At 39.1% G+C, this 21,181-nt stretch overlaps 2 protein-coding genes across 2 annotated transcripts in view; both read right to left on the reverse strand.

The window, feature by feature from the left end:
- The window catches only part of pde4bb (phosphodiesterase 4B, cAMP-specific b), a 74,748-nt gene extending 62,034 nt beyond the window's left edge, over positions 1 to 12,714 (reverse strand). Inside the window, exon 1 of the mRNA XM_052547859.1 lies at positions 12,588 to 12,714. The gene's annotated coding sequence lies outside the window, so the exon portion shown is untranslated. The remainder of the gene's footprint in view (positions 1 to 12,587) is intronic.
- A 4,350-nt stretch (positions 12,715 to 17,064) lies between these two features.
- LOC127950673 (leptin receptor gene-related protein) lies at positions 17,065 to 20,816 on the reverse strand. The gene is made up of 4 exons (XM_052547841.1): positions 20,676 to 20,816; positions 20,064 to 20,139; positions 19,799 to 19,982; positions 17,065 to 18,612 (listed from the first exon to the last, which is right to left on the reverse strand). The coding sequence occupies exons 1-4, from the start codon at positions 20,692 to 20,694 to the stop codon at positions 18,496 to 18,498; spliced, it is 396 nt and encodes a 131-aa protein (XP_052403801.1). The 5' UTR covers positions 20,695 to 20,816; the 3' UTR covers positions 17,065 to 18,495.
- Between the last annotated feature and the right edge of the window lie 365 nt (positions 20,817 to 21,181).

Raw genomic sequence — 21,181 nt, forward strand, 5'->3', positions numbered from 1 at the left:
GGCGGTGCCCGATGCTGTTCCCGAGGCCGAGGTCGTTCCCGAGGCGGTGCCCGATGCAGTTCCCGAGGCGGTGCCCGATGCAGTTCCCGAGGCGGAGCCCGATGCAGTTCCCGAGGCGGAGCCCGATGCAGTTCCCGAGGCGGAGCCCGATGCAGTTCCCGAGGCGGTGCCCGATGCAGTTCCCGAGGCGGAGCCCGATGCTGTTTCCGAGGCGGAGCCCGATGCAGTTCCCGAGGCGGAGCCCGATGCAGTTCCCGAGGCGGAGCCCGATGCAGTTCCCGAGGCGGTGCCCGATGCAGTTCCCGAGGCGGTGCCCGATGCAGTTCCCGAGGCGGTGCCCGATGCAGTTCCCGAGGCGGTGCCCGATGCAGTTCCCGAGGCGAAGCCCGATGCAGTTCCCGATGCAGTTCCCGAGGCGGTGCCCGATGCTGTTTCCGAGGCGGAGCCCGATGCAGTTCCCGAGGCGGTGCCCGATGCTGTTCCCGAGGCGGAGCCGGATGCTGTTCCCGAGGCGGAGCCCGATGCAGTTCCCGAGGCGGTGCCCGAGGCTGTTCCCGAGGCGGTGCCCGATGCAGTTCCCGAGGCGGTGCCCGATGCAGTTCCCGAGGCGGTGCTCGATGCAGTTCCCGAGGCGGTGCTCGATGCAGTTCCCGAGGCGGTGCCCGATGCAGTTCCCGAGGCGGTGCCCGAGGCGGAGCCCGATGCTGTTCCCGAGGCGGAGCCCGATGCTGTTCCCGAGGCGGAGCCCGATGCAGTTCCCGAGGCGGAGCCCGATGCAGTTCCCGAGGCGGAGCCCGATGCAGTTCCCGAGGCGGTGCTCGATGCAGTTCCCGAGGCGGTGCCCGATGCAGTTCCCGAGGCGGAGCCCGATGCTGTTCCCGAGGCGGAGCCCGATGCTGTTCCCGAGACGGAGCCCGATGCTGTTCCCGAGGCGGAGCCCGATGCAGTTCCCGAGGCGGTGCCCGATGCTGTTCCCGAGGCCGAGGTCGTTCCCGAGGCGGAGCCCGATGCAGTTCCCGAGGCGGAGCCCGATGCAGTTCCCGAGGCGGAGCCCGATGCTGTTCCCGAGGCGGTGCCCGAGGTTGTTCCCGAGGCGGTGCCCGATGCAGTTCCCGAGGCGGTGCTCGATGCAGTTCCCGAGGCGGTGCTCGATGCAGTTCCCGAGGCGGTGCCCGATGCAGTTTCCGAGGCGGAGCCCGATGCAGTTCCCGAGGCGGAGCCCGATGCAGTTCCCGAGGCGGTGCCCGATGCTGTTCCCGAGGCCGAGGTCGTTCCCGAGGCGGAGCCCGATGCAGTTCCCGAGGCGGAGCCCGATGCAGTTCCCGAGGCGGAGCCCGATGCTGTTCCCGAGGCGGTGCCCGAGGTTGTTCCCGAGGCGGTGCTCGATGCAGTTCCCGAGGCGGTGCTCGATGCAGTTCCCGAGGCGGTGCCCGATGCAGTTTCCGAGGCGGAGCCCGATGCAGTTTCCGAGGCGGAGCCCGATGCAGTTCCCGAGGCGGTGCCCGATGCAGTTCCCGAGGCGGTGCCCGATGCTGTTTCCGAGGCGGTGCCCGATGCAGTTCCCGAGGCGGAGCCCGATGCTGTTTCCGAGGCGGAGCCCGATGCAGTTCCCGAGGCGGAGCCCGATGCAGTTCCCGAGGCGGAGCCCGATGCAGTTCCCGAGGCGGAGCCCGATGCAGTTCCCGAGGCGGAGCCCGATGCAGTTCCCGAGGCGGTGCCCGATGCTGTTTCCGAGGCGGTGCCCGATGCAGTTCCCGAGGCGGTGCCCGATGCAGTTCCCGAGGCGAAGCCCGATGCAGTTCCCGATGCAGTTTCCGAGGCGGTGCCCGATGCAGTTCCCGAGGCGGTGCCCGATGCAGTTCCCGAGGCGGGGCCGGATGCTGTTCCCGAGGCGGAGCCCGATGCAGTTCCCGAGGCGGTGCCCGAGGCTGTTCCCGAGGCCGAGGCCGATGCAGTTCCCGAGGCGAAGCCCGATGCAGTTCCCGATGCTGTTTCCGAGGCGGAGCCCGATGCAGTTCCCGAGGCGGAGCCCGATGCAGTTCCCGAGGCGGTGCCCGATTCAGTTCCCGAGGCGGTGCCCGATGCTGTTCCCGAGGCCGAGGTCGTTCCCGAGGCGGTGCCCGATGCAGTTCCCGAGGCGGAGCCCGATTCAGTTCCCGAGGCGGTGCCCGATGCTGTTCCCGAGGCCGAGGTCGTTCCCGAGGCGGTGCCCGATGCAGTTCCCGAGGCGGAGCCCGATGCAGTTCCCGAGGCGGAGCCCGATGCTGTTCCCGAGGCGGTGCCCGAGGTTGTTCCCGAGGCGGTGCCCGATGTTGTTCCCGAGGCGGTGTCCGTTACAGTTCCCGAGGCGGTGACCACAAGGCCGTGGTGGTCTTCGGCTCCGCCCTGGGAGACTCTGGCGGTGACCACGAGGACGTGGTGGTCATCCGCTCCGCCCTGGGGGACTCTGGCGGTGACCACGAGGACGTGGTGGTCGTCCGCTCCACCTTGGGGGACTCTGGTGATGACCATGAGGCTGTGGTGGTCATCTGCTCCGTCCTAGTGGACGCCTCAACATGTCCTTCATGGACTTATGTTTTGTGTTTTTTGAGTTTTGTTTCTGTCTGTTCTCTTTAGTTTAGTCTGGCCCTCCGTCCCTCCCCCTGTACCTCCTCCGGTCCTCCCCCCTCCTGATCTCCCGGTTTTATGTATCATTTCTGGTGTTTGTCCCCCATGTGTTCCTTTTCTGGCCCTCCGTCCCTCCCCCTGAGCCTCCACCTGTCCGCCTCCCTCCTGGTCTCTGTGTCATGTTTTGTCTTTAAGCGTCTGGTAGCCGCTCCGTAGAGGGGGGGTACTGTCACAGTGTCTGGGTTGTTGTTCCCCGGGGTTCCACTAGATGTCCTCCTTCTCACGGTGCCTGTCCCAGATCACTTCCTGTTCCCTTATATGGTCACCTTCCTCCTTGTTACCTGATTGATTGTTCACCCCACCTGTCTCCTGTTTCCCAATTATCCTTCTGTGTATAAATACCCAGTCTGTCTTAGTCTATGTCACGGAGTCCTTGTCTGATGTCATTGTGTTTCAGGTCCATCAGTCTTGCTTTGTCTTACCCTATGTGTCTCATTCTCTCGTTCCACCAGACTTCCTCTACCTTCCATTCTTCCGAGTTCCCCGTTTCATCCGGTTCCCTTTTTGTTTGATTTGTCTCTCATGACTGTTTATTTTGTATTTACCCCTCTGTTTAAATAAAACCCTTACCTGCATTTGGATCTACCCTCTCGTTGTGTTTTTCCCCAATACCTATCGTGACAAATGTCATACTCTGTTTTATATTGACTTTTCATTCAAAAATGTGAAATTCTGTTTTACTAAATATTGCACGTTGGTTTAGCTTAAAAGATAAATAAATTAATAAATATATATCAAACTTTTGGAAACAGCAGATACTGCAAATTCAAAATGTATAGATTAATGATGATTAACCCTTTGCCCTCCAATGCCAGAATTTTCTGGCTTTTCGTGTTTTCACTGTTATACAGTAGGGGGCACTATTACACATCTACTGAAAGAGTACTGAAACTCTGGATCAAAACATGTTGAAGAAGAAGCAACATATATAAGCAGACGCACACATAATGCAGTCATTAAAAATTAAACAGCATAAATTAACACTGCCTATCACTAGCGAATGAAATTTTAAGAGCCTGAAGCTATTTAATTCTCAATAATTCTTTATTAAAATGCATAGAGATGGTGTGGAATGGACATAGGAAACTAATTGGAAAATACACACATTTTGTGTACAAAACACAACAAACACTTTCTTGTTCATGTGTGTGTATGCATGTGTGCATCTGAGATGCACCTGTCCTCATGTTTCAGTAAATTGCTTGTCAATCTTACATCGGTGGGAAGCTCTTTAGTGCTTGGCACAGTTTGAACCATGTCTTTACTGTAAACGAGCGGCTTGATTCAACACCTCAGGATAATAGCACCCATTATAATCAACAGAACAGAGTGTAGAATGCCTAGTTGATTACAAATGGGTATTTAGTCTATTTTAAGTTCTTTAATGTTGCATAAATGCAAAAAGACTCACCTATGAATTTGTGTAACGTGTAAACAATGTAACATTAATCAAATATGTAACTGTAATCTGACAATAAACATAAAATAACACATTGGGTAATTCTGTCACTAAGAGAAAAATAAATAGATTATTGTACCTGCCAACTGTATTTCAAATGTCTTTTTTTAAGTTTTTTGTATGTGCAAATGTTTTGTAAACATTCTAAAAAATGTTCCATGAATGATGTATAAATAATTAATTTTTACATTATATACTGTAATGTTAAATGTTAAAAATAGTTGAATCATTACTGCATTTTTGACTGTGCTGATATTTAGGAAAAACGGCACTTAACTATAATATATATATATGTATTGTAAAATAAATGTAAAATATATATATTTCAATTCTGGAGTCCTTTTTACTAATATCAGTGGCATTTGTACCCCAAACCTCCATTAATTTCCACCGTGTACTATATGACCCAACAGTCAGCTAGGTTGATTTTGGAACATCTTTTCCTTTTTTTAATGTGTTTTTTTTATTGTATAATATATTGTATAATTACTGTATAGTGCCTTAATAACAATATATTCAAAGACTTGCTGACTTTGATACAAAACAAATAGACTAATATCGCTGAGAAAAATTGTTACATTAAGATTTTAGGGTAAACTGCCATCATTGCATATACAGTTTGTTAATAATGTCAGCCTGCTCTTTGTAACAGATTTTTTCAAGCTTGCTGAAGTTGGTCAGATGATGACAGTGAATCAGACGGTTTTCAAACAGTGCTACAACATTCATGTCTCATTGACACTGAGATCAGAAGTCTGACTGGATCACTGTATGGCTTTGTGTTCCTGAGCCACAGCAGATGGCTCTGTCCCGCTCTTACAGATCTCTGTCCAGCTCTCTGTCCAGCTCTAACACTCAACATTCTCCAAACAGCAGTTCTTAACAAACAAAGCCATGGGAATACTTCTTTTGGTATACTGTATGTTTCCCTGCATGCTTCTAAAAACATACATTTTGGTCCATACATTCATCATTTCTAAAAGATGTCTTGTTCAGTTGTAACTTATTGTAAGGATGGGGTTTCATTTGGTAAGATGTTTTTTTCAAATGAAAAAACTATTTTGTAAATGTATAAACACAACAAAAGTGTAATTTAACAGCCTAACACATGAATAAACACTGGAGCAAATATTTATAGCTTCATCCAAGAGTATCTGAACACCATAGAGTTTGATTGGATGCAAAACATTTGACGTCAATAAAAACGATATGGAATGTTTTCTACTCCCATTTAAAAGTTGATAAGTCTATTTATTTTGCAGTCTTAACTAGCTTTTTCACTGCTGTTTGTCATGCTATTAGAAGTGAGCGGACTTATTTCGCAACCCCACTGATTTAAGACCACATGTAAAAAAAGAAAGAAAGATGATAGGTATGAAGCTACTCATAAGATAAGGTTCATTAAGCAATAGCAATCACACATGAGCAGAAGCACATCAACACACTCCTGCAAGTATGTAAATAAACATGAAACTAAGGAGTGTCCCAAAGACTCTCTTGTATGTTGTACTTTCTTGCCGTTGCTAGTTGAAAAGATGAGTCCAAGCCTCCATTACTAATTTGAAAGCATCTAGTCAGAATTAGCAATGACACTTTTGGTCGATTGGGTCAAATCAAGTGAATAATTCAATGAAACATTCACCAAGTCTTGATTTGTTCCTGATAAATGAATCAGCAAAGTCCAACAAAGCGGTTAAAGTAACGATTCAATGACTCACTCATAAAGACTCACAGTAAAATCATAACCACTAGTATACTAAAACACATATAAATTATGGAAATAACTACATATTCAGACTAATAAGTACATACTCAACATATTCAAATTACAAAAGAAACATGTTGAATATATAGAGAAATATTCTATTAAATATTTGGTAACACTTTAGAATAGGTAACACTTGTTAACTATTAACTATGACATTTTTCTCAATAAATTCTTAATTTGCTGCTTATTAATCGTTAGTAAGGTTGTTGTTAGGTTTAGGTATTGGGTAAGATTAGGGATGTAGAATAAGGTCAAGTAGAATTAATATGTTCTTAATTAGCACTAATACATGGCTAATAATCTAGTAATATGCATGCTAATAAGCAACTAATATGTGTCACCTATTCTAAAGTGTTACCAAATATTTGTTATACAGAAATATTTAAATAGTTTCAGAGTGTAGGCAAGGCTATGGTTCACAACTCTTTTGACTCCTAAGCCAAAATATTGTAAAATAATAAAACCATTAAAACGTGGCAGTAGGAAACTTATTCATTATAAAAATGGCCATGGAGTTTTAAGATTTTAGCAATTACCAAATATAGTAAATCCAGTTTTGCAAAACTGAATGAAGCCTGTTTAAAAAGAAAAAAAAAGTTGTTCAGTGGATTAATTAAATCATTTTGAAGTTTACAATCAAATGGTTACAATCCGGTTATATTACATTATAATGTGCGGTTGACCAAGGATTTCATAAATAAAGTGGCATGGCTTTCTACACTTTCATGTGCATCATTTACATTATCAAATGGAAAAATCCAAGTTTTCACAGTACAAACAGCCTAACTTCATCAATGATAAAACTGTATGCCTTTTATTTGCCTTTGCACCCAAATAAATTACACCTTGAAAGTGAAGGTCGGGGAGATAAATAATGAGGTCTTGATGGATTCTACCTCACTTCCATAAAGTTTTTATGTGCGAGGTGAAAAATGATTGCATTGCCTCTTTTGCAGAACCTTGATTAGCCAATTTACATTTCAGCTCCACACTTTCTCATTTTTTTTTTTCCCCTTCTCATCTTTCTCTAATTTGATGGGGTTACTCAATCCTTTGGACACATTTTCCCAAGATAAAAGATTGGTTTATACAAAATTGCAACAGAACATAAGGTGATGGATTCAATTAGGTTGAAATTTGTTTTACATGTAGTTTCTAACAGCAGCTACGAATTGTAATTATGTCAGGGGAAAGGTTTGGACATGTAAATTGGGATGAGATTATCTACATTTTACAATATCCATATGCAATATCCATATTTCTACAGCTACTACCTAGTACCAAATACAACATTGAATATGAAGTCTTCATCCACATTGATTGAACAACACTGAATATGAAGTCTTCATCCACATTGATTGAACAAATTTGAAAAAAAAAAAAATATATATATATATATATATATGTATATATATATATATATATATATATATATATATATATATATATATATATATATATATATATATATATATATATATTAGGGGTGTAACGGTTCACAAAATTCACGGTTCGGTTCGATACGATACACTGATGTCACGGTTCGGTTCGGTTCGGTTCGATACGTTTTAGATACAGCAAAATGTAAAAACATCTCAACTTTTCAGAATGCCGCAAGCGCACCGCGGGTCATGTGACAAGAACCAACCAATCAGCTTCATCCTTTCCCGTAACAAGGTTGAGAGCTCAGCCAAGATGAAGGAACAGCTGATCATAGTTGTATATGGATTGCAATTTTGAAATAAATTTAGTAGCAGAGCTACTGCAAGCGATTTTTAGAGCTGCAAATCTATTTATCCTTCGCTGAAATTTCCGCGTCTCATGGAGAGAGCACGTCATTGTTGCTTAGCAAAGACAGACACCTCATGAGCGCTTCTGCCCGAGCGCTTTGGAAAGGAGGAGAAAGACGTGCTTAGCGTTTTCCACGCGTTTTTAGGAGCGATATGTGAACGGCCCCTAAGGCGCTCGCTCACTCAGCACGCGCTGAAGGCTCGTTGCAAAATGTCTAATGCATTTAACAGACCAGAAATATAAGATCCTAAAATAACCAACAGGTCTGGTGTTTGGGTTGGATTCCCTGTAAGCTATAGTGTCTAAATGCTGCAGGGATAGTTTGCTGCGTGCATGTTTCTCCTTTTTTTCGTCTTTTCCCAGATAGTACTGACGCATATATCCCAGATATTCCCGCTGGTGTTTTTTTTTTTTTTTTTTTTTTTTTTGTATTCCCGCTGGTGTACCCTGTCATGTTGCAGATGCGACATACCGTTGTTTTTTTATCCACCACTCTCTTGCCATCACCATTATAGCTTAAAGGGAATCCAAAATGCACCCAAACACCAGACCTGTTGGTTATTGGAGGATCTTCTCATTTCTAGTCTGTTAAACGCATTGGCTATTTTGCAACGAGCCTTCAGCGCGTACTGAGTGAGCGAGCGCCTGCTGAGTAGCCTAACATAAACATATAAGATGGTGTTTTTTTCTTCTTCGGGAGTGTCAGGGGCGTTGCCTGTTACGTTGTTTGGGTTATTGGGCTACCTTGTTGAACGCATATCATTATATTTCTATCTCTCTCTTTTTTTTTTTTTTTTTCAAATATAATTAATTACTCCAACGAACCGTTCGGTATACATAATGCGTACCGCGTACCGAACCGAAAGCGTCGTACCGAACGGTTCAATACGAATACGCGTATCGTTACACCCCTAATATATATATATATATATATATATTTTTTTTTTTTCAATTATTATAATTAGATATATTGCTTTTATATATATATATACCCCATTTTCAACTAAAAACAGAAGCATATTTATGCGTTTTGGTCATTCAGTTACATGACAACGTTGTTTTTGAAAATCCAACCTTTTGTAAATGGGTTTGAAAGATATCCAATGGGTTTCAATTTTTGGAAATGATACAATTAACATCACTGGCTAAACTACAAAAATGAAAATGTATGAAAACAGTGACAACATGCACATGCATTTTACATGTTCAGTCTTTAGGTATGTGTGCATTTAGTTTTTCTACCACAAATGCACTTCTTGCGATCTTATTCCTGGCAAACAGGCGTGTATTGTGTATTGAGTAAGACACAATATGTTATTTGAGATGAAACAAAGACTCCATGGTGCTCACCAGCTCCACAATCTTATTACCAGAACCAGTGCTTGGTTATAACCTCATGCTGTACCCACAATGATGTTCCTGTCCCACCAAAAACACGGGTTACTGTGTCCTTGATCGATAAAATAAGGTGTCCTGGCATAAAGTATGTATTGAGAGCAAAGAGTACAGATGTAGATTCTCACAGACTTGTGACTTCTTCAATAGGATCTATTTATTTTTGTTCTGCCAACCATTCCAAATCCAGTCAAGCTACGAGAAGCAGGGTTTTTAATTTCTAAAGCAATTACTGGCGTTAAATGAGTGTGACAATGCAATTGGTTCAGGATTTTGTGAATTCCTAATGGATTGTGAGTTTCATTAAACCCTGTGAGATTGAAACGACGTTCCTAAACAACACTACGGGTTCACCATGTAACGTGAAGCCTGTAATTACAGTAATATGGCTTTCAGAAACTCATGTGATGACATGTCAAGACTTTAGAGAACAATTATGAAGTCAACACGGGTCACTGATTATCACAGTATGAATTATTCAAGGATGTCCATTTCCAGCATGGAGAAAACTATTAGCCTGTTAAATGGATTCCAGGGCTTGATATTGTTACTGTTTTTTTTTTTTTTATAATTGTCTTTGGGAAACTTGGTGTTTTTGACTGTATTCAGTTACTTATGCAAATCAGTGTTTTTTTTTTTTTTTACAGAAACACTGAATGACCAAAAAGCACGACCACCAGTCACGGTGCTGGTCGTGCTTTTTGCATATTTTTAGATATTAGTCTGACGAGTAATCTAAGAAATTTACTAGCCAATGGTAATTCAATTGCCATGGTGTCTGTAGAGCAGGGTTCCTCAAACCTCGTCCTGGAGGGCCAATGCACTGCAGAGTTTAGCGCCAACCTTGATCAAACTCATCTACCTGTGATTTTCTAATGATCCTGAAGACACTGATTATCATGCACTGGTGTGTTTGATTGGAGTTAGAGCTAAACTCTGCAGGAAAGTGGATCTTGTGGGCCAGATTTGAGGATCCCTGCTGTAGAGGGTTGAATTACATGCAACTAACCCTAAACCAAACACAAATTTATATATAATTTATATATAATGACACTGTAAGAAATGCAAAATAACTAAAACATAATAATAATAAAAAATATAGCTTCAGTCTTCAGTGCCATATGATCCTTCAGAAATCATTCTAATATGCTGCTGAAGTAACATTTATTATCAATTTTGAAAATAGCTTTGCTGTTGCAAAAAGCATAACCGTTTTTAGAAATCACTGATCAATAGAAATTTCAAAAAGCATTTACTTAGTATAATACTTTTCACAAATATTTGTTTGAGATTTGTTTACAGGACCACCACAGACACCGCAGAGGTTACGGCCCCTGCTGAAGCCCCAGATTTAGAGTCATATCCTGTGGGGGAATGGCAATCACAAGCAGGTTAGCTGATGTCTCTTACTGGCCGGGAGGGCAATCATTTGCTCTGTGCTGTAAACAATCTCTGGGCAACATAATGTCACGTATGAGATGTGTACTCATTAATACTCACTAATGCTCAGTAACATGACCACACAATTCTCTGACACACTGCAACATCTCATTACAAAACAAACAGCTTCTGGGGATGCCAAGTCTTTGTTTCTCTATCTGCTTTAATTACTTTCATTTGTTCTTTGACACAATTGATTTAGCAATTACGTAAGAATTACATAATAGCATGCAAGAAACATCATGTAACACCAAGCAATTAGCTCAAATGGGCATTTAAGATAAATGCATTTGTGTGCGGTTTGCATAAACATCAGACAATTAGATCTCACAAACACATCCCAATTGAAATCTGCAGCTATTATTTAATCGGGTGCACACAGATGGATGGGTTATTATTTAACGATTCACCTCAAAAGGGAAAAGCAACGCTTTTATCAATCATGCCTGAAAACATACAACAAGATATGAGCTGTTTTCTTAACATAAGAATCCCATTTATTTTTAATATTTTAAAATAATATATATATATTTTTTTTTTAGTTTTTACGATCTAAGATTGTTCTTTTTTTATGTTTTCATGTATTTTTATTCTAAAATTCTAGTGTTCTTTTCAGTGTCAACTAAATACACAAAAATGGCACATTAAGAAGCATAAAGTTCTCAGAGCATTTTCGGGACCAAAATTTGTTAGTTGTGTTTGCATTGATCTTGCCTAAAAAGGAAAACTATGTATGGTCCCCATTATCCCATTAGGTTATTTTTTGACATGGAACCAATATCTAACCTCCCAAGAATGTTCAATTTAGGTTTTATTATTAAAATAAAACACTACCACTATACCACAACATGGGCATATGAGCTGTTCTTTTTTAATCAGTGTGATGACTTACAGTAACAGATTCAGTATGCAGTACATGTAATATGTCCCCTACTTCTAATAAATGGCAGAATATAGTATTGAGCAATGGTCGAGATAAGAGACGGAGAGATAGAGCTGGAGGAAATAAGAAGCTCGGTTTGGTGGGCAGAAGAGAATAGTGTGTGTAAGATGTATTTCATTTGTGCTATTAGGTTTCAAGGTGCCACTGAATACAATTTCCTGGAGAAAAAAAGTAAATCATAAATTCCAACTGGAATTATTAATTAAGCTAAGACTTCATTCACTACATCAGTGATTTTTTTTTTTCCCAAAGAGAAAGTTGTTACTCAGAAATACTATTCTTAATGTAAAAGTTAAACCAAGTAATTTCTTTTTTTCCAATCTACATGAGAAAAGTTAATGTGCTACACACATGAAAGATTAAGAACATCATACCACTTATACATCTGTATCCATATTTCTCCATAAATAATTACAGGGTTTATTGAATTTAATGCAGGTTATTATATTAAGGAGGGAATTAATGCACATTTTATATTCAACCAAAGCAACGCATTTATATAAGTCTGATAGCACGGAATTTGTATAAAGTCAATTAAATCGATGATGGGCTTTCACACTTTACCCAGAGAAGACAATGAAAAGACAATAAAGTTCATCAAGTTAATTCTGATAATTCACAACCCGATGCTCCTAAACATGATAAAGCGTAGTTGTAAGGATAAAACAACAGTATATTAGTTCAAATATTTCATAACATGACGTGTCCAGTGAAAACACCTTCCCGATTCTCTGACAGTAGCATACTGTGCATCGTTTGAACGAGACTTCTTCATTTCACAGAACGAGACGAACTTCAAATGGGCTTGAATTTTAATTTAGCCACAGCTTGGCAGATATTTAGTCACGTAATTTAATAGTATCGGTAGTTTGACAGACCACTGTTCCAGTACATAACGTACGTGAGCTATACACGCGCGCTACGATGTCAACACGTTAACGGATGCAACTACCAACTTACATCAGCCTACACAGTCACGATCATCGAGGGCGATTCAAGTCTCAAGTCTAATGCTTAGAAAAGCCACAGTGTAATGTTCTCTTTGTCAACGAAGTGCAGGAAATAGTGTACGGTAGCGTCGTTTATACCACGAACAATAGACCGAGAGAAGCGTGCAAACTTACCTTATATGCATACGCTGTCGTTTCGAGATGATAGTCATCGATGAACGAATAAAATCGGCGTGAGAACGAATAACACAGACCTTTCCGTAAACCCCTCCTATCCTATTGGAAGTGGTCACCCATCACCAGCGGATGGGACATCCCTCCTCCCCCCATCCTCCTCCTCCTCCTCCTCTCTGGGACTCTGGCATTGATGGTGTGCTGCTGTGATCCTCCAGACACCCCATTCCCTCCAACTGAGAAGATGAAAGAGACCAGGAAAACAAAGAATTACGATTATATATTGAGAGAGACTGGTGAATGGCCTTTATGCTAATCTTTCTATTTATCTGTCTGTCTGTCTATCTATCATCCGTCCATCCATCCATCATCCATCCATCCATCCATCCGTCCGTCCGTCCATCCATCCATCCATCCATCTATCTATCTATCTATCTATCTATCTATCTATCTATCTATCTATCTATCTATCTATCTATCATCCATCTGCCAACAATCCATCCATCCTCTATCATCCATCTATCTATCTATCTATCTATCTATCTATCTATCTATCTATCTATCTATCATCATCCGTCAGTCCATCCATCCATCCATCCATCCATCCATCCATCCATCCATCCATCCATCAATCCATCTATCTATCTATCTATCTATCTATCTATCTATCTATCTATCTATCTATCTATCTATCTATCTATCTATCTATCATCATCCGTCAGTCCATCCATCCATCCATCCTCTATCATCCATCTATCTATCTATCTATCTATCTATCTATCTATCTATCTATCTATCTATCTATCTATCTATCTATCTATCATCCGTCCGTCCGTCCGTCCATCCATCCATCCATCCATCCATCCGACCATCCATCTATCTATCTATCTATCTATCTATCTATCTATCTATCTATCTATCTATCTATCTATCTATCTATCTATCTATCTATCATCCGTCCGTCCGTCCGTCCATCCATCCATCCATCCATCCATCCGACCATCCATCTATCTATCTATCTATCTATCTATCTATCTATCTATCTATCTATCTATCTATCTATCTATCTATTGTTGATATTCGCCTGATAGTCGAATCATATGTTTGGGGGCGGGGCAAAATACATTGAGTCAAGTCAGACATTCGACTAACATAATTACTGATGTGAACACAGGGAAAATGTGTAACAAATGCCTCGCAGATACAAACGGGGTAAATCATGTTTTTATGTTTTGATTAAAAGATATTTAACACTAAACATCAGCGAAACCCTAACGATTCACAATTTTCACAATAGGGCTCTCATTATAAAGTAAGCCTATATGACAGCAGTTATTAATGTTCTGCATTTCTGTTTTGAGCTGATGACCAGTAGAGTGAACATTTGATAGCAAGTTTTTAATCAGTGGGATTCAACTCATAATTTCATGTAGAATACGCTTCGTTATTTATACAACATAACGGTAATATTAAGACTTATAGGCTATTTGCAAAAAGAGCCCGGATGCACATGAACATATCTGAGGGGCTCTGAGTGCAAACTCCTTTTGTGGACACGTTCTTCATGAAACAATGTGCAGAAACACGGCAGCTAAACTAAAAATTCACACCATTTTGTTATAATGGTGTTCTCGTTATAATGGTGTGTGTGTGATAGTCCAGAGATATCACCGTAGCACTACAATGAAGCGCTTGACTCTAAACCAAATGCATCTAATATCAGGTAAATAATATATCCACGATATATATACACTGGCTGAAATGTTTTGAAATCACTTGTACTCTACCTGTTCAAAAAAATCCAGTCTCTGCCTGTGGCAGTTTCAGTTTTGGTAAAGTTTTAGATCCCTGCCACCAAGATGCTCCGTCCATCCATCCATATCTATTTATCTATCTATCTATCTATCTATCAGATTAAAAGTGACTCTTCAAGGCTATAACTGTGTCTGGTAAAATGTGCAGTCAAGTTTCGTGATCTTCCATCGAGCTTTCCTCTCTATATGTAGTTCATGTTTCCTGCGTACAGTAAGTTGTCTTAGATGTGTTCGAGACGCATCAATAAACCCAGGAGATTGCAGCCAGACCATCTGCAGCGTGTCAGAAAGTCTTGCAAGGTCAGTGTTTTCTAATGAGTAAATATGAAATAAAATGAAAAAGAACAAGTAAAATGTGGTAAAGGAATGAAATGAATAGATCAGAGGATCACTGGGCTGTTTCCAGGCAACGGTTGTGAGGTGCAGAGATCCATGGCCACTGGAGGGCAACTGTTTTCAGAAGAACATCCTGTATCTCTCCAGTGTCTCAGAGTTATCATGAGGATTTATGAGAACTATTTCCTGAATGTTTTTTTTTTCTTTTCTGAAGGCATGAATGCATGTGACTACACATTCAGAGATGCTTGTTCATTGATGTTTTCTGATGAATGATGCTCTTGTATTTCAAATGTTTGTCAGTTTGCCAACCCTGCAGAATATTGTTACCTAGTTTCCCTCTTTAATTAGGATATGTGTCATTATAACTAATATTTGAAATAATGTATTATTTGGGGTATATATTTTGCCGTCTTGCATAATCAAAACCATGAATATGTTACAAGATGTTTCTTATCTGCTTCAGGACAGCTCTGAAGACCAGGCTTCCTCTCTTTAATTATCATCATTCAGTCTGGCCGCTTTGACTGCGCTTAAAAATAGAGCAGAACTCCCCGGGGAAGGTCATTAGCGAGTGGCACCGCTGCCGTTAGGGCCAGTGTCTGCGGACCACTCATTTATTCATTTGATTCTGAGCACGAGAGAAGCGCCCAGAGAAAGACACAGCTCAGCAGGACAGGTCTGTCTGCATGTCTTCAGGCAGCTTTTCTGTGATATTATCTCTTTTAATCCCTCCATCATTAAAGAATAGAATATATTTGAAACTTTTCTTGCTACACATTATGCCTGGGATTTTGCGAAGTATTGAGAAGTCTAGCTATTTAAAAGTTTATCTAATGAGGTCCACTTTTAAAAGCAATATGCAGCGTGTAAAATGAAAATGTAATGTATGCACTACTTACTCTTTTCTAGTTACAATCAACAGGGATTGAACTTTCAAGATCAAAAAAAGGATGCAAAAGAATAAGAATGTGTTTATAAAAATGGTAAACGTGACAAAAAACAGTTTATATAACTATGTAGTGTATGAATAAAGAAATGTGTATTATTATGCATATGTATTTGGTGACAATATTCATTATTTAGTGGTCTCTGCTTGCAATTACAAAATTACTTACTAGAATATATCTGAATGACAAAGTCTGTGTAATGCGCTTATGTATTATGTATTTTGTGAGAATTTTTAGTATTTTGGGACATCATGTTGTGTCTGTTGCCATGCAATTACAATCTACTGGGACTGAAGCTTTCAAGATTAAAAAAAGAGATGCAAAGGCATCATAAAATTATTAAATGTTGTTTGAAATAACTACTGTATACATTTTTGCACAGTTTAAATACAGAACAAATGAACTAACTAATTTGACAAATTATGTTTTATGCACATGTATTTAGTAACAATATTCGATATTAAGTGATGTCATGCAGTGTCTCTTTTCATGCAACCAGGACTGAAGCTTTCAAGATTAAAAAGGGATGCAAAAGCTTGTGATTCTAAAAATAGTCAACATGACTAATACTGATTTAAATAACTACTGTATTATTTAGTTTCAAAGTAACACAGGCCAAAAATAAACTTAAAATCAGAGGCCAACATTACTTACATTAATATATTGAGAATATATGAATAAAGTGACATGAAGCTTAAAACAAGAAAGAAAACTTTTTCTTGCCAAAATGTCTAAATGTATTTTATTTGTCTCGTTTGCCAAACAAATCCCAAAGTGAATGAATTCTATTTATGGCCCAAATATAATCAAAATTATTATCAAAAACCATTATGAAAACCATTTGGCGAATTGAGATTCTGAAGACCAAGACCTCAATAAATAAACATCTGAGATGCTGAAGGTGTTCACCTGACCTTGACAGACCACACAGGTGCAACAGTCCAGAAAAAACCCTTATGGCTTGCTTTCTCATACCCATCATATTCAAGCTTCAGTGATTTCTCAGTTCCTCCGCACACACTCCTACAATATCTGCCACCTCCAGATCCCAAAATATTTGCCTCCTTTCTGGTATGTAACATCTTTGCTCTCTGCATTGGCATCCTGTGTCTGCAGCAAACATGGGAAGTAAACCAGATGTAGATTCAAATCTGTCACTGTGCTGTCACTCACATGCATTATATTTCAGTGTGAACGTCTTTGAAACGGACCTTATGTACGGTGGTTACACTCACTGAACAGTAGTGTGCACTTGCATTGCTGACATCAACAGAAGCCATTGCTATGATTTAAAGTCACATTGGTCAAAAAGAGGCAATTTTAAACATAAACGGTGATGTCGCTGAAAAAGACAAACTTATGACAAGACGAAAAATAAAAAATTCAAGTGTTTTTTATTCATATAATCAAAACAAGATCACAAAGGCATATCAAAAACATCCCTTATACACGTGATTCTATGTGATTCTATGTAAAGTCAGTTTAACCTATGAAGAAACAAAACAGGAAGATTTTAAACAGTGGATAAAATGATAACCTTTTATAAACTATTAATAACAACAGAAGTAGTCCGAAACTGTCAATCATTAAACTTGAACACTCTGTCTTTCAGGTGAAACTGGATCTCAGACACTCTTGCTATACAGCCTACAATATATTAAATTACATAATCATAGTGTTTCATAAGCTATGATGTGCAATTATATGTCAGTTTCTGGAATTTCATGAATCATATGCTGTTCCAATAAAAAAGTAACTATAATAAGCATTCTATATTCACTGAGAGGCTGTTTATGATTGTATTCTGCATGCATTTAAAACTTTTCATCCTGTTTCTGCAGACCCACATGGAACCGATATAACAAGGAATGAAGGAACAGAACAGCAAGAAGATGTTTGCTTTGGTAATATGGCATTGCAAAAACAAAGACTAAAACACTTCATAGCCTGCCGTGGTGTTTGCAGACACAAAGCATTGCTCTTAGGTGGCATTGTTTTTTAATTCATATAATTCAAGTGCAAATGATGATCGTTCATAATTTAATTGGGATAATTAAGCACTAACAATTCAAACTGCTAAAAAAGGAAAGAGAAAATGTTCATTCAATGCTTAACTTTCTGTATTATTACTTTCTAAATCGTAATGATGGTTTAATTGGCTTGCATAAAAGATTTCTAGCTCCTACTAAAATTAATTATTTGAGCATGAATCTCAAAAAACAGTGTTCTGTATGTGCATGTTTAAAAGAAAAAGCCTAGTTTTAGGATTTTTTTTTTTAATTATTGACAACCTCTTGTGTAATACTTAAAAAAAAAAAAAAGTTTTTAATATATCAAATAATAAATCTTTTTTGCATTGTGTTGAAAAAAAAAAACACATCTATTGAAGAGAAATCTAAATTTTAAACTTAATACAAAAAAAATCTAAATTATTTACGCAAATCATAATTGCTTTTTTTTTTTTTTTTTTTTTTTTTGCTTTTGATTTGAGTAAATATGAACCAAAATTTACTAGACAGGTTTTGTGAGTTTTTCCCTTTTTGCTGTTCAAACAAGTTTAAATGCAATATTCCTATAAATGCAACTTTTATAATTACCATTTTTAAGCAAATTATTGTAAACACAGGGCCATGCATATGTAATGCAAATGAAAAGGCAGAAGCAGAGCACCAAAGCAGCCATAACCGAGAGGAAAACAAAGCAATGGACACAGTCTCTGTCAAGGCCTGGGTTAATCAGCATCGCCATGGCAAGCTATTTAAAGTTTTATAGTATATAATGTAGTTATGGTCTTCTTCCGGATAGGTTTTACCACTGCTCCCAGCTAAAGTCATCTCCACCTCCGAATATCAGGAAAAACCCCAGAATGGTCAGAAAAATGACAGAATTGCCTGCCATTACCAGGCCACAAGCACCCCACTGGATCTGCAGAGGAAGACAGCCATTAGTTTCATTCATGATGACAGTTCTTTCAGTGTACTGTCGGCTTTGTCATTTTAGAAAGTATAATCTGTCTGTATATGCTTTGAAGTCATTTTGAGGACACTGTGAGCACTAAATGAAACAAAAATATAATCAATGCCATCAGAGTGAAGGTTTCTCCTCTTGTACAAAACAGAATTCGGTTATAACCTCTAAGCTATTATTATTATTATTTGAGCTGTATGGGTCATATTTTACCTGGAAATCTAATTAAACAAGCAAGAAATAATAATTTAAAGAGCAGAAGACAGACTATTTTCAGAAACCAGTAAGGTGTCTGCATTTTATTCGACCATAATTTTCAATAATGCAGAAACATCCACATTCTCGTCAGTTATTATATTTGATTACATTTTTTTATAAAAACTAAAATGAATACTACTTTAAATGAAATGTTACCTGAAATCAAATACAGCATAAAAAAACATTGTAATTTAGTGAGTTTTATTATAGAACTATATAGACATTTATTAAAATATATATTGCAAAAAAAATAAAATGACTAAAATAAATTCAGAAAATATTAAAATAAAACTGTTTCAAAGGATTACTCAACTTGCTATATTAATAATAAATTAACTATAATCGCATCTCTAAATTGTATAAAAGGTATGGAAAAGTATTAATAGATTAAATATTTTATAAAATGTATTAAGTGAAATTAAATACAAAATATATAAATATAATGTCTTTTGTTCTTTCTTTTTAGGTTAAACGTGACTTGGACGTGTTTTTATTATATGCTAAAATTATACGTTTTATTGTATTATTATAATATTATTTATGATGACCCACCATCCACTTGTTCCGTACCTGTATGAGTTTCTTTCTTCTGTTGAACCAAAAAGAAGATATTCTGAATAACATTGGTATCCAAATAGCTGATGGTAGCCATTGACTTACATAGTTTTTTAAATCTTTTTTCAATACTATGTAAATCAGTGGCTACCGTCAAATGCTTGGTTTCCAACCAAAAAATACTACTTCTTAAAAATATTTTTTTTGTGTTAAACAGAAGAAAGCAACTCATAAGTCAGTTAATAATAACAGAAATAAAATTTTTGGGTGAACTATTCACTTTTTAGCATAAAGGTCAAGAAGCAGGACATAAATCATATTCTGTACTCACCACAGATTTTCGTGCAAGCACGATGGGTAGCCCATATGCTGACACCACAATTCCAGAGGTTAAAAAATATGCAAGCTCCCTGCATGCATTGCTTGACTCAGTGTCGTCTGCATGCCGTCTGGCTATTAAATTTGGGATAGGTGACAGGATGTAGAAGAACAGGACAAACATTGGCCAGTACACTCTGTGAGGAAAGAAGCACATCCAGGTTATCTTCAATTACTGCACCCCTGATCCTTACAGAAGACAAAAAACATAGACCTACCCAAAATGTTCCAGTGCACATCCCAAAAGGAGAAAAGTCAGTCCAAGTGCACCACTGAAGGATAACGCAACAAGAGCTGAAAAGCAATCATTCAGATTATTCAATCATTCAAGGGTTTGAGCGCTGAAACATTAGGTGTGTTTGTATCGCCCCCCTGCGGCCACAGCTCGCAACTGCGGGAGTGACGTACTTCGTAAACCACAAAAAAATAAATTCCGTGATTTGTCATGTCTAAGATCATTTCATAATTTGATTATCATTGGTTAAATACTGAATACGACCGTAAAAAGGCCTGCAGCACAACAGTATAACTAAAGTAAACCTAAGTAAAACTTAAACCGGAGTTGACAACATATTATTTACCATCGCCCCATGACACTAAATAGACTTTAACTAAACAATCTGCACTATCTGCAGTTATATTAGACTTAGACCTTTTACGTAGCAGTCTGTAGTTATGAAACTTCAACAAAGTATACAAGACTTAGGTTTCTATCGACAGCAGATGCACTCGTTAAAGCATCGGCGTGTTTTGTTTAAAGTTTTGTAAAGTGTAATTAAGTGTTATAAAGTGTTGCACTGATCAGAACAAGAGTTATCGTTTAGCTTTACCTTTTATTCCTGCCATCATTCACAAGCGCCTTTTGTTTACTGTCTTTGTGCTAAATGTTTCTGGACTGACTTCCTATTTCCTTAAACTACCAAATTACTCATACACCCTTAAAGGAGCAGTCTTACAAAAACTTACAGATTATATTATTATTATTATTATCATTATTATTATTATTACTGAGAATTTACAGATCTTATTATTATTAGTAAGTTTTTGAACTTTATAATATATACTAATTATTTGTTATACGCGCCTGTGTCTTGTATCTTTTAACTTTTTATTTTTATTTTATTTTTTACCTCTTCTTCTTGTTGTTTCTTGATAAGATATTGTATGTTACTGAATTTTGGCTATAACAAATAATCTAATGATCTCCAGAAAAACAAACATATAAATAATTGTTGTTTTTATTATCATTAGCTTAGTAGTTTACGTCGGTTCGGTCTCTGTCTGTAACTGTTATTAGTTAATGCAATAACTAACAATTAACAATACATTTGTTACA

The sequence above is a fragment of the Carassius gibelio genome, chromosome B2 (assembly GCF_023724105.1).
Source record: "Carassius gibelio isolate Cgi1373 ecotype wild population from Czech Republic chromosome B2, carGib1.2-hapl.c, whole genome shotgun sequence".
Lineage (NCBI taxonomy): Eukaryota > Metazoa > Chordata > Actinopteri > Cypriniformes > Cyprinidae > Carassius > Carassius gibelio.